At 51.3% G+C, this 17,909-nt stretch overlaps 1 protein-coding gene across 4 annotated transcripts in view; it reads right to left on the bottom strand.

Annotated features, from left to right (window-relative positions):
* The window catches only part of NPAS1 (neuronal PAS domain protein 1), a 98,183-nt gene that overhangs the window by 39,631 nt on the left and 40,643 nt on the right, over positions 1-17,909 (bottom strand). For all 4 annotated transcript variants that reach the window (XM_048833167.2, XM_048833163.2, XM_075122384.1 and 1 more), the window contains one exon: positions 10,296-10,369. In XM_048833167.2, the coding sequence (XP_048689124.2) occupies positions 10,296-10,369 (74 nt within the window). The remainder of the gene's footprint in view (positions 1-10,295; positions 10,370-17,909) is intronic.

Here is a 17,909-nt window from a genome sequence, read left to right on the forward strand (position 1 = left end):
CAGCTGAGCACTCGCTAGACACACGCTGGGGGCGGATGGAAACCCCAGGGAGGGAGATGAGCTAGTGAAGCTAACGGACAACGTTGGCCCAAGAAGAAATGACCAGGAATCAGTTGCGGCTGGAGATTAGGAGAAAGTTTCTAAACGTCAGAGAAAGGAGAGTCTGGAACAGCCTCCCAACAGGAGCAGCGGGGGCCAAACAACCAAAGATGATCTGACGAGGGAGGACTGGATCCATGACCCTATGTCCATCCTATGCGTCATCTGCCAAACACCCCTGTGGCTGCCGAAAGGTGCTGTGATTATTTCTACTTCAAACAGGATGATTTTCGAGGGGGAGATTCACAGGCTGGAGGGTTCCACGGGGAAGGAACCGGCTCCATCTCTATGCCAGAAACACGGGACTCGCCCGGTTTGGATCAGAGTCGAGACCCATCAAGCCCGGTATCCTGTCTTGGACAGCACCCGGAACCAGATGCTGCAGAGGAAGGTGTAAGAAGCCTGCCAGGGACAGATGTGGGATAAACTTTCCCCACACCCTGAAGCGTAACCCTAACTGCTTCCCAATGCCAGTGGGCGCACTGGAATCAGGCAGTGAGGTCAGCTGGGCCGACCAAATTCAGAGTACCCCTGCTCACGTATGTCATGATCTGTATCTACAGGGGTTGTGTAAGGTATCCCTGGAAAACCAGGGACACACTTACCATTAATATTCCTGCACGGGGTACGTATGGGAAACACCCAAAGCCCTATACAAATGTGAAGGAAATATTCGGCTAAAATATGTTTGGCCCGGACAAGCCTGGGGAGTGGGGAACGAGGAAAGGCCCACACCTCCATCCAGATGCCATCACAGCTCAGGGGCCATGCATGGGCATATCGGAGGCTGCAGGGACAGATCGCTTTGCATTGCAGAAAGCATCAGCGGGGGAAAAAAGAGCCTGGAACCTTCCCCATGAGAGCCATGGCACTTTTCCCCACGGCTGGGACCCTGGTCTGGGAGAAGTCTCCGGACTATAAAAGAGAGGGGCAAAGAACCCCTAGGTAGGACTTGGTGGAGACCCTAGGCAGGGGGTTGGGAGCAGAGGAGTCACCTTGCTGTAGGAGGTGTGGTAAGAATCTTACCTTGAACCACCCCAGACCCATAGGGTTAGAAGGGACTATAAGGGTCATCTAGTCCAGTGGCTCTCAACCTTTCCAGCCTACTGCCCCCCTTTCAGGAGTCTGATTTGTCTTGCGTATCCCCAAGCTTCACCTCCCTTAAAAACGACTTGCTGACAAAATCAGACCTCAAAAGGCAAAAGTGTCCCAGCCCCACTGTTACTGACAAATGGCCGACTTTCTCATTTTTTCCATCTAATTATGAAATAAATCGATTGGAATATTAATATTGTCCTTACATTTCAGTGGATAGTCTACGGAGTGGTGTAAACGAGTCAGCGTCTCTTTGGAATTTTAGCTTGTACTGACTTTGCTGGTGCTTTTTATGTAGCCTGTTTGTAAAACAAGGCAAATCTCTCGGAGTTGATGTACCCCCTGGAAGACCCCAGTAGTACGTGGGCCCCTCGTTGAGAACCACTGAGCTAGTCTAACCCCCTGCCAAGACGCAGGATTTGTTGCATCTACCAACAAAGCCCTTTCAAGTCACTTTTATTTGCTTTTGTGCCCGTTTCCGACGGTATCCCTTACACCTGAACTCACTTAAAACCTCTCTCTTTTCCATTACAGAAACTTGGCTGTTTATTCTAATTTATTATCTGATTTATTCTAAAATCAACCTTTTATTTTGAATCAACCCCGTGCTGGGTTTGGGGTTGGGAAGTCAGGACTGGGGAGGTCACCAAGGCTGGTGGAGCCCAGGCTGTGGCTGGGGGGTGACAAGCAGGCTGCGGGAGCCAGGGCTGCCCAACCCTCAGCCCATGGTTGCAGTCAAGCTGGGAGCTAGAGCAGCTGAACGTCCCAAGGCACTCGGGGCGACTGGACGGGTAGTGACACAAACTTCTCGCTGGTCTGGGTTGGCCCCCAAAACGTGACAGGCTGAGGCTCGGGTGATCTAGGATCTAGTCCCAGCTCAGCCGCTAGCCTGCTGGAAAGTCACTTCCCCTCTCTGTGCCCCAGTTTCCCCATCATAAAATGGAGATCAGAATACTGATGGCCTTTCCTAAAATGCTTTGCGATCCACACGTGAGAACAGCTAGGGCTGTCTTATTGTTAATCTCTTTTCCACCATTTCCGTTAGCAGGAACGAGTCTAACCCTTGCGACAGCAGGGTCAGAGCGGCCCTTGGGGCGCCCCTGACTTGATGGATCTTACACCAGGAATGGAGCGTCCTTGCTCTTTTTTATCCCTTCCTTTCTGCTGCCTGGGGCCCTCCTTGGAAGCCGTTGGTGGGGAGCTAAGGAACCCGCCTGAGTCCGAATTAACCTGATAGGTGGTGGGGGTGTTCTTCATTTTGCTCTTAAATTCTCAGTCCAAATGGGCTTTGAGTGTCCGTTGGCCTGAGCGGGAATGCGAGCAAACTGCAGGCCTGGGACCCAGGGCAGAGCATCCTCCGGCAGGAAAGGTTCCCATCCCCCACCCCATCCGATTGCTCCGGAGCTCAGGGGAGAAATTCTCCGTCGTTCTCAAGGGTGGTTTGGGGGGGGGGGGGGGGGGGCTTTTGAAAGATGCAGACCCATGGTGTATTGACTCTCCTCTGCAGTTCATGTTCTCTTTAGCTCGCTCGGTGGGTCCGAATGGGGCAGCCGACACCCCGGCAATCGAACCAGGGACCCCCCTGGGTCCCTGAACTAAAGCAGAAGTTGCTACAACTTGAGCTAAAATCAGGAACACCTCACTGGGGTCTGCAACAGACTCAGGCCCTCTGCAGATGGCAGCGGGATACTGACTAGGGATGGAAGAGAGATGGAATTGGAGCCGGTGGGTTAGATGAGCACAGATGCGGCCAGAGGGTTGTGCACGGATTGAGCCTTTAAGGCTTCGTCTTGGCGAGGAAACCTGGCTGCACTTAGATCAGGCTGAGAAAGCACAGAGCACAGCAGCCCAATCTAAACTCAGCTGCTTGTCCTAGGCAAGACAAAGCCACCCGTGCCCCGATGCATGATCAGTCGAGGCCTGATTCTCCACTGAGCTACGCCTCACGCAGTCATTTGCGCCCGGGCTAAATGTTACCAGCTCAGAATGGGGGTGAGGTTCACGGGGGCTGCGCGACGTGCAGGGTGAGGGAGGATCGGCCCTTCCGTGCAAACACGCTCGTGTCAACGTGGCTCAGTCCCCAGGCGCTGGCTTTAAATGGGAAGGAAGCGGGACTGGGGGGATAAATCCCAGCGGGAGTGCGGGTGGGTTTCCTTCAGAGATCGGACGATCACGCTCATTTCTTCCTGGGAAATCTGCATGCTAAGAACCTGCGAGGGCCTGTCCAAATCAATAAGGCACCTGCAGAGCAGAGATGGCAGCGTCCTTCTCAGAGTCAGCCCCGGGGTCAGAGTCTGTCGAGCCACAACCGCTCTCCTCGTGACAGCTGGAGATCAAATCCAGAGGCTCAATGGCATCGCCTGGGTGACAGGCAGTAATTGCTGGAGAGGAGCGGCTCAGGTAGCAAAGACTAGGAGCCTCTGCAGGCTGTGGATAAATGCCGGCGGTGCCTTTCATTTCGCCTGCATCGGATTGGCAGCTAACAGGGTGGGCTGCTAGGGTTTTGTCAGGCCAGCACTGCAATGCAGCTACCTCTAGGGTGAGGCACAGCTGCAGTGTATACAGGGATCGATCAGACAGTGCCGAAATGCAGCCACCTCTGGGGTGGAACCCAGCCGCTGTTTAACTGCTGCACAGCAGTGACACACAGCAGGATACGGACTAGGGATGGGAATGATCCACATCGATGGAGGGATTTCCTCTTTCACCAGGAAGATGGGATCTGGAGCAAGCTGATCAAACCCGTGGCCAGGAAGGGACGCCCTCTCCAATTTCAAAGCTCGGCCCCAAATTTCATTGCTGCCTTTTGCACCATTTTCAGGATCAGCCCCATTTTAGTGCCCCCCTCTGCCCCCCGTGAAATGCCCCACAATGGCCTTTGGATACTAAGAATTGGGATGTGCAAGATCAGATTCCTTAAAGGATCAGATTCACTTGGGGATGTCTCGAGCAGCTGGCTGTGGCATGCCAGCCGTATGGCCCATCCTGGAGCTTGGCAAAGAATGGATATTTTGGTTCACGGGCAAGTCTGAAAACTGGGAGTTTGGGGGGGGGGGGAATCATTCTGGGTGGGACTGAAAACTAAATTTTCAAAAACCTTCAGCAACTAGAAAAGTCAGGGGGGTGGGAGGAGGGGAATGGTTTTGGGGTCAAATGAAACTTTTGAATAAAAGTAACTGGCTGTAAAACTTTCCTGCCCCTGTTTGTGGAGAAGGACCAGCTGCTTTAGAAAGCAGGTAGGCAAGGAGCTCAGGGCATCTCCAGTTTCAGCTTATAATCCTTTGCCAGAGAGAACAATACCCAAGGCAGACTGCACATAGCTGGGGCCAGGAAGGGATACCCTGCCTGATCTGCAGTTCGGCCCAGATTTCCATGCTGCCTGTCGTGGTCTTTTCAGGATTAGCTCCATTTTAATTCCCTCCCACCCCGGCCTGGGTCCCTGAAATGCCAGGTCTCTGTTTTCTTTTCCTTCCCTCTCTACCTATCGTATCTATCGACTTTGACCACTCTTAAACATTTTCAGGCGGCTTGGAAGGCAATTTTGAATAAAAAGTCATTTCAAAGCAAAAAAAATCAAACCATTTTGGTTTTTTTTACATGTTGAAACGAAGCATTTCCATTTTTTCTGATTTCTTTTTATGTTTTTTTTTTTTTTTTAAGTTTTGCAGCCAAAACAAAACAACCCAAATGCGCAAAATTTTGGTGCTGGGGTCACCTAGACTGCATTTTTTGCTGGAAAAAAGTTTCGGGTGAAATTTTTCACCCAACTGTGGTAAGCTCAGGACCATGGAGTTTTCTTCATTATCTAGAGAGATGGATTTATTTATTTTTAATTAAATGGAAGCTTAGACTGCAGCACACAATTCTGCAGCCACAAAATGCAAATGAGCCTGCCTACAAGATCAGAATCTAAGGCGTCCCACAGCATCCCAGGGCCCCAGTCTCTTATATGTAGGGCCCGACCAAATCCACCATCCATCGGGGTCAATTTCACAGTCATAGGAAAAAAATAGTAAATTTCATGATTTCAGCTCTTTAAATCTGAAATTTCACGATGTTGTAATTGTAGGGGTCCTGACCCAAAAGGGAGTTGGGGGGGGTCACAAGGTTATTTTAGGGGGGTCACGGTATGGCCACCCTTACTTCTGCGCTGCTGTTTGCGGGGCGCTGCCTTCAGAACTGGGCTCCCGGCCAGCAGCCACCCCGCTCCAGTTGCCCAGCTCTGACGGCAGCGCAGAAGTAAGGGTGGCCATTCCGTGACCCCCCTAAAATAAGCTTGTGACCGCCCCTGCAACTCCCTGGGTCAGGACCCCCAATTTGAGAAACACTGGTCTCCCCCGTGAAATCTGTAGAGTATAGGGTAAAGATCAGATTTCACGGGAGGAGACCAAATTTCACAGTCTGACATGCGTTTTTCATGGCCATGAATTTGGCAGGGCCCTACTTATGTGCATAGTTGCTTCCTTCTCCGTAACAGGCAATACTTAGTTGTGGCTCTTCAGAAATTTGAAAAACAGCATCAGCCCCGTAACTAGGCTTGGCAGAATTGGATTTTTCTTTTTCTGTAATTTTGATGGGTCATATCGATGTTTATTTTGAAGCATGTTTTTGGATATTTATCGATTTAAAGGCTCACGGTTGTGCAAAATTACGGGTTTGAAGCCTCTCTTTCAAGATTTTTATCCTTTTAAACTTTCACAGTCCCAGGAAATTGTGCGACAGACAACGGGGGTGGGGGGGGTCAGACAATAATTACTGAATGACAGTAGAGGCTGAGATTCAAAAGTTAAAGCTTTAGAACGGTTAAAACACAAACTGTCCACGTCACGTGTCAAAATAGACAAAGTTAATACCCTTAACTCCAGCTCTCATGAGTTCTCAAGTAGTATTTTCCTTACGCCGCCTATCTGTACATTCCAGTTGTCATTGATGGAAATGACGTTTCCTTGCTTTGGTTTGTTTGCCTGCATGCACGCGTGCTGTGAAATGAACGGTTCCCGACATTTACTGATAAAAGTCAAATCCTTCCAAGCTTAACCTTAACTAGGCAGGTTTTTTTTCCCTTCAGATCATGTGCAACAGGGCAAGGTCTGCGAGGAGACGTAGTGCTGGATGTGGGACGGTGCTTTGAGGGGTGAGCGATCAGGGTGCTTGGATATTTCAGGGATGGCAGATCTCGAGAGTAAGGTTCTCAGAAGATCTTGTGCTTAAGAGATTAGGACTCAAGAGACACTGGGTTTCTACCCTGGCTCTGGCTGACCTTGGGTACATCGCTTAATCACTCTGGGCCTCAGTTTCCCTCTCAGTAAACTGGAGGTAATGATCCTCTCTTTGTTTATTTGGACTGTGAGCTCATTGATTCCAAGGGCAGATGGGACCACTGTGATCGTCTAGACTAGCTGCCTGTATAGCCCGGTCCAGACAACTGCCCCGAAATCATTCCAGAGCAGCTCTGTTAGAAAAACATCCCATCCTGATTTACGAATCGTCAGCGATGGAGAGTCCACCACAACCCTGTGTAGGTTGTTCCAGTGGTTAATGACTCTCACTGTTAAAAATGCACGCCTTATTTCCAGTCTGAATTTGTCTAGCTTCAGCGTCCAGCCACTGATGTTAGACCTGCCTCTGCTAGGCTGATGAGCCCATTATTCAATATTTGTTCCCCACGTAGGTACTGATAGACTGGGATCAAGTCCCCCCTTAACCTTCTCTTTGTTAAGCGAAGTAGATCGAGCTCCTTGAGTCTCTCACTATAAGGGATCTTTTCTAATCCTTTAATCATTCTCATGGCTCTTCTCTGCACCCTCTCCAATCTATCAGTGCCCTTCTTGAATTGTGGGCCCCAGAGCTGGACACAGGATCCCAGCAGCGGTCGCACCAGTGCCAAATACGGAGGGAAAAGCACCTCTCTGCTCCTGCTTGAGATTTCCCTGCTTCTGCATGAGCCCTTTTGGCCCCAGCGCTGCATTGGGAGCTCATGTTCAGCTGCCCCCGCCCCTCAGAAAAACCCTTTTTCAGAGTCACTGCTCGTGCTACGTAACGGCAACATTCCGCGTTATTCTGGGGTCCGAGGCAGGTTTGCTGCGTGATGCCTCCTGCCTGCACCCAGGGAAAGTTTGATGGTGGCTGCCTCAGAAATTCTACTTCACCGTTCCTGCCTTTTCCATCTTTGGGGGCTTGGGAATCCCTTGCCCCAGCAGGACAGCGCCCTGTCTGGGGACTCACCTGGCGTCACTGCAACTAAAACAGCGGGCGAGGGTGGCAGCAACGTGCTGCGGGCTGCACAGACCCACAAGATCTTGCTGTACACACAGGGACAGGAAAGAGCATAGCCATGGACCAGGATCAGCACGCAGGTCTGCGGGCTCGCAGTCTGGTGTCCTGTTCTCCAGACTAAGTGGCATCTCCTCTTTATGCACTTGTATGTGTTAGTGGTGACCTCCCAGCTCCTCCAGACGTTCAGAGCAATTTGCTGCCTAATGTAAGTACTCAAGAAGCTCACCTTCGCCCCAGGGGCAATATAATTCCTGCTGGCCTGGGCAGGGGGAGAATCCCCAGTGCCCAAAGCTGGCAGCAAAATGCCCGAACTGCTAGGCCCATGGATGGCTGTGACGGCATCTCTAATATTTGTATCCGACTGTGAACTCTCCCAAACTCCTTGGCTTGGGTGATTTGTACAGGACCATTTAGGTTGGTTTGTAGATCCCGCCCAGTTTGATTCGGGCACAGCTCTCATTTGAACACATAAAACCAAATTAAAACTGCTCCCACTCTCTAGCCCCCATGGCCATGTCATGCAACAGACACTTAGAATGGGATCCTGCCGATGGGACGAAAGGTGCAGACAGCCAGGGATTGCTCACCCAGCGCTGAGATGCAGCCACCTCTGGGGTGGGGCACCGCAAGAGGGATTGCTCACCCAGTGTCAAAATGCAGCCACCTCTGGCGTATGGCACGCAGCTGTTTATACAGTGATTGCTCACCCAGCACTGAGATGCAGCCACCTCTGGGGTGGAGCACCACAAGAGGGATTGCTCACCCAGTGCCAAGATGCAGCTGCCTCGGGGATGGGATTCAGGGGCTGTTTATACAGGGATTGCTCATGCAGTGCTGAAATGCAGCCACCTCTGGGGTGGGGCTCAGGGGCTGTTTATACAGGGATTGCTCACCCAGCACTGAAAGGCAGCCGTTTCTGGGGTGGAACATAGCTATTGTTGGACAGCTGCCCAGTAAAATGATGCAGCAGTTTTAGGGGAGAAAGTATCCTGCTTCTGTTTGAAACTGCGGGAGTATTTAAGGAGGAAAAGTGCCATTACCCGGGACGGGATCAATATCCCAAATCCCATGGAAAGTGCCACGGGGATCTCTGACAACACTACAAGCAGCCAGGCCTTCAGTTTTGCATCTCCTGGGCATCTTCAGCAGCACAGCACCCCCTCGCACCGCCTGGCGTCATCGCTAACTCAGAGGGGAAGAGCGCCTCCTACCCCACTCCCTGCAGCACAGCGCCCCCTAGTGGGGCGGTGCAAACTGAGAATGGGAGAGCAAGACTCCTACAGAGCCCCCCCCCAACCCACTCCCTGCAGTACAGCACCCCCTATGGCCCCATTAGTGTCAGCCCTGCCTCTGACGGAAAAGCACCATCTCCCCGTTCGCAGTACCTTGGGGTTGTCTGACTTGTCACCAACCCAAGTACTGGGCCAGCCTGATCCTGCACACCTTGGGAGTTCAAAGCCGACACCGGGCAAGGGGCGATGGGGGCTGACACGTTAAAGGCATGGGCCCTTCCCTTTGGATTTGGAGGGGGCCACAGCGCAGGCTGGGCTTGATTCCACACTGGTGCACGGAGAGAGCTGAAGGCCACCCGATGGGAATGCCGGGGGGAGGGATAGCTCAGTGGTTTGAGCATTGGCCTGCTAAACCCAGGGTTGTGAGTTCAATCCTTGAGGGGGTCATTTAGGGATTGGTCCTGCTTTGAGCAGGGGGTTGGACTAGATGGCTGCCTAAGGTCCCTTTCAAACCCGATATTCTATGATTCACGACACAAAGCAGGCCACCCAGAATGGGGCCCCCCCGGGGAGCAAAGCGACGGGGAATCAGGACCCAACAGAGCCACCCCAGGAAAATTGCTTTGCCAGGGCTCCAGGCACCCCTCTGCCCTGTGTCCGTCACTGACCTGGGTGGGTGGCGGAGGGGAAGGGGAGAGGGCTGGTTAAAATATTACCTTATGCCACTTCCGACAATTAGGCAGCAGCCAGGAGGCCGCTGTCATGAGAGCTCTCCAGCGATAATTAGCCTGATCCATCGAGCTCAGCCACGCTTGCCCTGAAATGTCAGGGCTCCGAGCTGCAAGGGAAGGGGCTGGGCAGCCGCAGGGCAGCACCGGGAGCAGAGACCGTGAACCCGCCACCTCCCCCCTGCCTCCTCTGGGTGATCTGTAGAGCCTACTGCCAAAACAAGCCACACTTCCCTAGGCCTGGGGTGGGCAGGGGAGACAGAGAGGCCAGGCTGGCCCAAACTAGTGAATGGAAAGCCTCCCATTGGCTTCAGTGGGCATCGGTTCAGGCCCATAGCCTGGGGAAATTGGGAGCAACTGGACCAGGTTCTGTGTTACATCCAGTGCCCATGGGGGCGGATCGGGGGTGTGACCAGGGTGCACTGTGCTGTGGCTGTTCTCTGCCCCCCCAGAGCCCACGGGGCGGATCGGGGGCATGGCTGGAGCACACTGAGCTGTGGCTATTCTCTGCCCCCCACGGCCCATACGGGGATCGGGTCTCTCGCCAGCCAAGGAGGAGAGGGAACTGGGAGGGGAGAGAATGGGATGGGATGCTCACTCTGCTTTTAACAGAAGAGGGGCCCTGTTCTCCCCCCGATGCTTTAACCCCTTCTGGCGAGACAGGGAGTTTTCCCGAGCTCCTAGACCCCCCACCCCAACTATGCACCACCCCAACCGCCATGGGGTTTGCCCCCCTTTCTGATAGACACACACCATTGTCCCATCCCCCCCCCGCCGCATTCCCTATTAGCCAGGCAATGCTCAATTCATCTCTCTCCCCAGGTTGGGCTCTGCATCCCCTTTAACCAGGGAAGCCAGGACTCACCTGCAAAATGTGTCCTCCCAGATGCTGTTCAAAGAGCTTGGTCAGCAGAGCTGCCATGTTCCTCCTGCCGGGACCTGCAGAGAGGAATGCAAGCGGTCAGAGCCAGCCCCCTGCTGTATGGTGCCTTCTCCTCCTAGCCCGTGGGTGCAGGCTGCAGGGGGTACTCTGGCATTATGGGTGTGATCGTGAGGGACTGGACCACACCAGTTCCATGCCTGATGGAACCAGTAGCCTCCAGCTCCCTCCTCTTGGCTGAGTCACTCTCCCCACCCCACCCTGTGCCTCAGTTTCCCAGTAAAATGGGGATGGTAGAGAATACGTCCCTTACTCCCCAGGAGCGCAGGGACTTCGTGAGTCAGTGACAAAACTTTGCCTGTCTTTAGCAGCTGCAATCAGAGGAGCTCAAAGCATTTTGTAAACGTGACTGATTTAGGCCTCAGACACATGCATGCCGGGGGGCTGGCAGGTAAACCCCCATGTGAAGGATGGAGGAAACCATGGTACAGAAGTTGCTTAAGGCACCGAGTGAGTCAAGGGAAGAAGCTGGAACAGAACCCAGGAGCTCTGGCTCCCAATTCCCTGCTTTAACCATTAAGCCCCATGCCTCCCTCCCAGTGCTGGGAATAAACCCGAGGAGCTGACTCCCAGCACCCTTCCAACCATTAGGTCCCGCTCCCCTCCCAGAGCCAGGGATAGAACCCAGGAGTCCTGCCTCCCAGGCCCCTTGCTCTAACCACCCGACACCACTTCCCTCCCAGAGCTGGGGATAAAACCCAGGAGTCCTGATTCTCAGCCCCCCCATGCTCTAACCACTAGACCCCACCTGCCACCCGGTGGGAATTTTCCAAACCATCCTTGGCTTTGAGCGATACCCCAGTGGCTGATAGTGCTGCATTAGATCTGATCTGCCATGGGGGCGTAGAGCAGGATGGGGTGGGGGGATGCAGACTGAGACTAGACTGTGATGGGGATTGGGGGGGGGCACAGCAGGAATCTCTGGTGCGGGACTGATCAATGAGCTGAGGAGGGCGAGGAGCTGGGATGAGGACAGGGAGGAAGTAGACAGCAGTACAGCCCCTGAGCCACCCTCCGGCCTGACATCCCTGCTGCAGCTGGAGACAGGGGGGAGAATCAGGGTCTCCTGGGCCCCCCAGAGTCTCAGCTGTTCTCACTTCGGGGCCAGGCAACTTGCTGAAACCAAGGCAGGGTCACGGTGAGTTACTTATGTTCCGCCTCCGCCGCCCACCTGGAGGCCCAAAACACTTGGGAGCGTGGAAGCTGTAGCCCTTCAAGCAAGGAGAAATGAGATGAACGAAGGGGGCGGGAGGGTTCTTCCCCAGCCGGGGTAACGGCTCTGAGCACATAGCCTGAAATAAGCATTGTCCACGCCGTGAACGTCAATCTCCCCCAGGCAGAGTTAATGCGAGTTATAACTCAAGTGCCATCCACACACAAGACACTGGTCACTCACGGGCAGTGCTGTTTTTAAAGCTGGCTGCCCTGCCGGGGGAGGGCGGGGGGGTCAGAAGTGACATCTCCACTTAGCTCAGCGCACCAGCTGCTAACACGACCCCTCTGTGCTGTGTTTTTTTGGCCAGGTGGCTGCTCTCACCTGAGCTAGGCTCAACTCTGTAGATAACTCGAGTTAACTCTGCAGCAAAGTCGTTGCCTAACAACTCTCACCCGTGTTACGGGGTCAGCCCCAACACGGTTACTCCTGATTTACACCTGGATCAGGGCGAGGGAATCAGCTCCCTTGACTCCAATGGAGTTATTCTGATTTATAAAGGGGTGGGCAAGAAGGGAGGGATTGTATCTACCAGGGATCAGAGAACAAGTTTCCCTGAAGTCCAGTGAAATGTATAAGGCAGTGTCTGTTTCCTAGAGGTTTGGGGGGCGGGGGGATCTTATAGAGCCAGGGTCTCATCCTGCATCTTAAACCACACACACACACACACACACACACACACACACACACGGTTTGGTGAAGGAGGATTTGCACATCACACAAGCCAGAGAGACCTCACTGACTGGGGAGAGGGAGAGAATTTGCCATTGTCCTTTGAACATTCCAGGCGGATGGCAGTGGAATACTTATCAGCTCTGCATTCACAGCTCCCCCAAAAGCCTGAAAGGTTCACAGGACCTGAGCTTAACCTTTCTTTCAGGCTTTTCTCATTGCTACACAGAGCCCTGGCTCACAGCAGCTGAAGGCAAAGATCCCTGGCTCCTGGGGTCCACGGAGGAGCTGGAAGGGGGCGGGGGCAGGAACAGAACTGTTCAAGGCAACACAGAGCGAGGCGGCTGCGGGTGCAGGGAAGGTGGCCGCCTCCAGGTTGAAGGCAGTGGTTCCCCATGGGTTTGCCCCAAGAGCTGGCCGAAATTTTTTTTTGCCAGAACTGTTTTCCATCAGAAAACGCAGTTTTGTTGAATCTGAAAAGGGTCGATTTTGATGAAATTTTTGCTGGGAAAAAAACGTTAAAATAAATCAGTTCAACTTTCTTGCTTTGATTCATTTGGTTTCGACTTCTATGGCCCGTGGAAATCTTCATTTTGTTATATTGATACATGATATTTAATAGAGCTTATCCTTACATTTATAAAATAACGCTTCGAGGTTGTGAAAAGGAAACGTTCGCAGGCTTCCAAGAATGAATTCTTTGGGAATTTTCAATCCACGTGCCATTCTCAAAATTTCAACGCTTCGTTCCAATTCAGGACGAAAATGAGTTTCCCAGTGTCAGATTTCCCCACAGGAGGCAAATTCCATTTTCTGATCAGCTCCCTGCTTCACCACGTTTCTCAGCTGTCTCCCCACATGGGACAAACATGTCTCTTGACCCCGTTATGCCCCGCTGATGGACTGGACCTTTTCATGGAAAAAAAACCCAATTTTTTTCAATGAAACTGGAACCAAAACATTGAGAGTAAAATTGGATGTGTGTTCACTTTCCTGTTTATATATTTTCTTTCTTTTCTTTTTTCCTTTCCTCCATCTCCCCTCACCCCTCCACTCTCTTTCTCTCTGGGGCACGCACACTCTCTCTCCTTCTTTCTCTTTCTAAATTGGCTGAAATCAAACTCAGGAGTAGCTGGGCAGGAGTCTCTGGCCCGGGTTATTCAGGAGGTCAGACTAGATAATGGTCACAGTGGTCCTTTTCTGGTCTTAAAAATCTGTGCATTTATAGGGGGCGGAAATCACTAAATTTTTAAAAACTAATCAAAATTGAGTCTGTTCTGAACTGTCTGAAAAGAAAAGAGTTTTGACATTTCAAGGGGAATTGGCTTTCTTTTTTCAACCTGCTCTATTCCCTGCCCTCCCCGGCTCTGTCCCATAAGCCATGTGGTGTGGGTGTAAGAACCTTCTCCTCTGCTGCTCCAACTTTCATGTATCCTTCTGCCTCATTGTCTGCCCCCTTTGTCCAAACCTGGAAGCATCACCTCCACCCTCACCCCCAAACCCCTTTCCCATACACTTTCATTTCCCCATTGTCCTCTGTTACCGTAAAACTCTCGCTAATACGAGGATCTTTCCTCTCCTCAAAGAATTAAGCACAGAACAACAGTGCTGCTTTATAAAACACAAGGGAACAGCTGTGAGACGCTGAAGCAAGTCACTCCCCTGCCTTGTGCCTCAGTTTCCCCATCTGTAATAATAATTCCCCTACTTCCTACAGGGATCAGGAAGGTAGTTCCGGTTTGTAAATTGCTTTGAGATCCTCCACAGGTGCCAGACAAATGCAAAATGATCACTTAATAGTAACACTTTCCTCTCCTACGTGGATGCTTGATCTGAAAGCACTTTACAAAGGTGGTCAATATCAGAGCTGGGTGAATAACAGATTTTTTTGATTGATTGGCAATTCCGAAAAGTCTAAAAAAATGGTTTTGGGTTGGACCAAAACCAAAACTTCTAGACACGTCTGGCAAATGGAAAAGTTGAAAAAATACCCCTCCTCTTTGGGGTCAAATCAGAGATTTGGTTCTGACAAAATCAAACTGTCTTGTTTTGATTTGACTATTTTTTAGTTAAAAAAAATCAAATCAAATCAAAGGAAACTTTGAAATATGAAATTTTTGCAAACTGGGGGGGGAAAAAATCACAGTGAAATGAACCAGTTTGAGTCTTTTGGAGTTTTTTGTTTTTCCTAAATCAACAATTTATCGAAATCAGAACAAAGTCACAGAACATTTTGTTGTCGCTGAATCGGCATTTTTGGGCCATGAACCTTTCACCTGAAAAACGTCACCCAGCTGTCGTCTGTATTGTTCTCCTCATTTTACAGCAGGGAAATGTGAGACACAGAGCGAGGAAATAACTCGCCCAAGGTCACCCAGCAGCCCCTGACAGAGCTGGGAATAGTACCTAACTCTCCCACATCAGCGCTCTATCTGCTCCTCCTCACTGCCTCCCTATGCCATTGCAAAACCAGCAGATTAAATAGTGTGACGGTTTATTATATGTATTGCGGTAGTGCCTAGGAGCCCATCATGGGCTTGGACAGGGTGACCAGACAGCAAGGGTAAAACATCGGGACGGGGGGCAATACGTGCCTATATAAGAAAAAGCCCCCAAAATCGGGACTGTCCCTATAAAATCAGGACATCTGGTCACCCTAGGCCTGGACCTCATTGTGCCAGCTACGGTAAATATTTTTTGCTATTAGTTGTATTATGGTACCACCTAGGAGCTCCAGGACTCCATTATGCTGGCCCTCATGGACCAGGACCCTATGTGCTCAGGGCTGTACATTTCTATTGTTATTAGGTGTGTTACGGTGGAACCTAGGAACCTGTCAATGACCAGGACCTTATTGTGCTAGCAGCTGTACATTTTTATGATATTAGGAGTATTACAGTATTGCCTGGGAACCTGTTACTGACCAGTACCCCATTGCGCCAGGTGCTGTACATTTTCATTGCTATTAGATGTATTATAGTAGCATCCCCAGTTATGGAGGAGGACCCAATTGGGCCAGGTGTTGTACATTTTTATTGCTATTAGAAGTATTACGGTAGCACCGAGGAGCCCCAGTCCTGTACCAGGCCCCTAATGCGCTAGGCGCTGTACAGACACAGAACAAAAAGCCAGGCCCTTCCCCAAGGAGCTGACAGTCGAAATAAGGTGCCTAATATCTAGCCGCAGGAGTTTGCAACTGACACTTGTCCAGAGCCAAGTCTCACCATGCGCAGACACCGGCCATGGGCAGTCAGCAAGGGACTGACAGTGAGTTTGAAAAGGACCGGGGCCCAGGAAAATCAGCCCCATGGATCTCAAGGCCCAAATGGGCATGGCTGGAGGCAGGCTGAAAGGCTCTTCTCCCCACACCTTGTTAGCCCTAAAGGGGCGAGGCGTGTGGAGGGTTCCATAAAATTTGCAGTGCACTAAACTGGGATTCAGAAAACCTGGCTTCTGTTCATAGAGTTCAAGGCCAGAAGAGACCAAGAGCTCTCCTAGTGTGTGTGACCACCGGTACATCGCAGGCCGCCAACCCCTCCCAGCAGCCACATGCTAACCCCAACAACCGAAAATCCACCACAGCCCACAGGAGACGAGACTGTTGCATGTTACAGGCAGAGAACAGGAGGGACCGAGGGCCCCCTGCCATGGCATGGAAATGGTTAACTGAGATCTACCCAGGTAATCGGGGGAAGAGACCTGCACCCCATACTGCAGAGGAAGGCGCAAAACCCCTCAGGGTCCCTGCCTATCTGACCTGGCGGGTGGATTCCTTCCCGACCCCACACATGGTGATCAGTTCAACCCGGAGCAAATGAGCAAGAACCAGCCAGCCAAGCACTCAAGAGAGAGAGAACGCTTGGTGCCACCACAGAGCCCTGGCCCACCCCGTCCAGTATCCCATCTCCAGCGCTTCAGTGGAAGGCAATAAAAAGAAAGTTTCCCAGAATGCATTGCAAGGGGGGAAAACCCTTCCTGACCCCTGCATGTGGCCAGCTGGAGCCCTGAAGCATGCGCTTTAGGAACATAAGAGATAAAGTAGAAGTGAGCCCTGCCCCCTACAATCACAAGAGCCCCACCATACCGTCCCACTCAGAAATTTGTCCAGCTCCCTTAAAACTAATTAAATTGCTTGCCCCAAAACTCCTGTTGGGAGGCTGTACTGGTGTAGCATCCCAGTCAAACTATAGCCGCAAAGGACTCCTAGTGTGAATGCAGTTTACACCAGCAACACTGAGCTTTTACTGGTAAAACTTATTCCATCCTCCTAGAGTTAGACAAGCTGTACTAGACCCCACTCCCCTCCCAGAGCCATGACAAGAACCCAAGAGTTCCGACTTCCAGCCCCTCCTGCCGCTCTATCCACTAAACACCACTCCCCTCCCAGAGCTGGGAATAGAACCCAGGAGTCCAGACTCCCAGCCCCCCTGCTCTATACCAGTAAAAGCTCAGCTTTGTCAGCATACTAGGGGCTTCTGCCAGCCCAGCTATGATGCTCAGAAATCTCTTCTCATCAGACCCCCTGGCCAACCCAGCTACATTGCAGTGTAGTGTAGACATGGCCTTATCCTGCTCTAGCTATTCTCCACCCGAACAGAAATAGCCACTCTGATACAGCCACCCCAAAGGGTTCAGTCCTAAGGAGGACTAAACCCGTAACCGTTTAAGCAGCACAACTTTCTCCTACCGAAACGCCCACCCTAAGACAGTGGCAGACATGGGGATGGACCCAGGAACCCAGAGCGCTAACCACTAGCCCAGACCATCTCAGGAAGCAGCTGATCTCCTTTATTAACTGCGCAGTCATTTACACGCATGCAAAATGCTCCCGTTTCGAAGCAGACATGGAATTAACCTCTAGGACCAGCACTTAACAGATGCCCTGCAGGGCTGGAGGAGAGAAGAGGGTGGGGGCAGAGAGAGTAAGTCTTTTCTTCCCAGGACCCTACTTTGGAAGAGAAATATTATTTTACAAAGAATTAAACAAAAAAATATATAATAATAATAAAATAGCTGCGGCACCATGCAGCAGCTAAGATGGCATTTATAATCGCTCCCTCTGTTATCTGTATGAATTTACTTGTAACTAACAAACACAGAGCTCCCTTGACAGACACGCCGAACAATGCAAACTCCACTAATTGCCGCAATTTTCTCTGTCATTTTCTTTAATTCCTTCATTTCGCCTCTCTTGAAATAACCCCGCAGGTCAGACCGAATGCTCCTATAATTAAAAGCATTTAATGTAGGAATTAGAAAGCTGCTAGGCTGGGAGGGGGGGAAGGAGGGGGAGACATATATATATGAAAAATACCTTCTTCTTTTTCTAATACTTTGAAAGTTGCCAACTCTTAAAGTAACAAAGCACCTAATAACAACCCCTGCTGTTCGTCTCAGATTCAACGGCTCCTTGGTCTGTTAGGACAGGTTCAGAGGGAGGAAAGGGGAGCCAAGGTCTTATACTACGTTTGTAGCATCCATTTCCGTTCAGCAGAAACTTTAAGTTGCAGAGGAGAGTGCTAGGTAGTGGTTAGAGCAGGGCCTCTGGGTCACTGATCTCAGGGTATCCGGACTCCTGGGTTCTATGCTGTGGCTCTGGGAGGATGGTGGTTAGAGCAAGGAGACTGGGAGTCAGGACTCCTGGGTTCTATTCC

The sequence above is a fragment of the Caretta caretta genome, chromosome 23, assembly GCF_965140235.1.
Source record: "Caretta caretta isolate rCarCar2 chromosome 23, rCarCar1.hap1, whole genome shotgun sequence".
NCBI classification, from domain to species: domain Eukaryota; kingdom Metazoa; phylum Chordata; order Testudines; family Cheloniidae; genus Caretta; species Caretta caretta.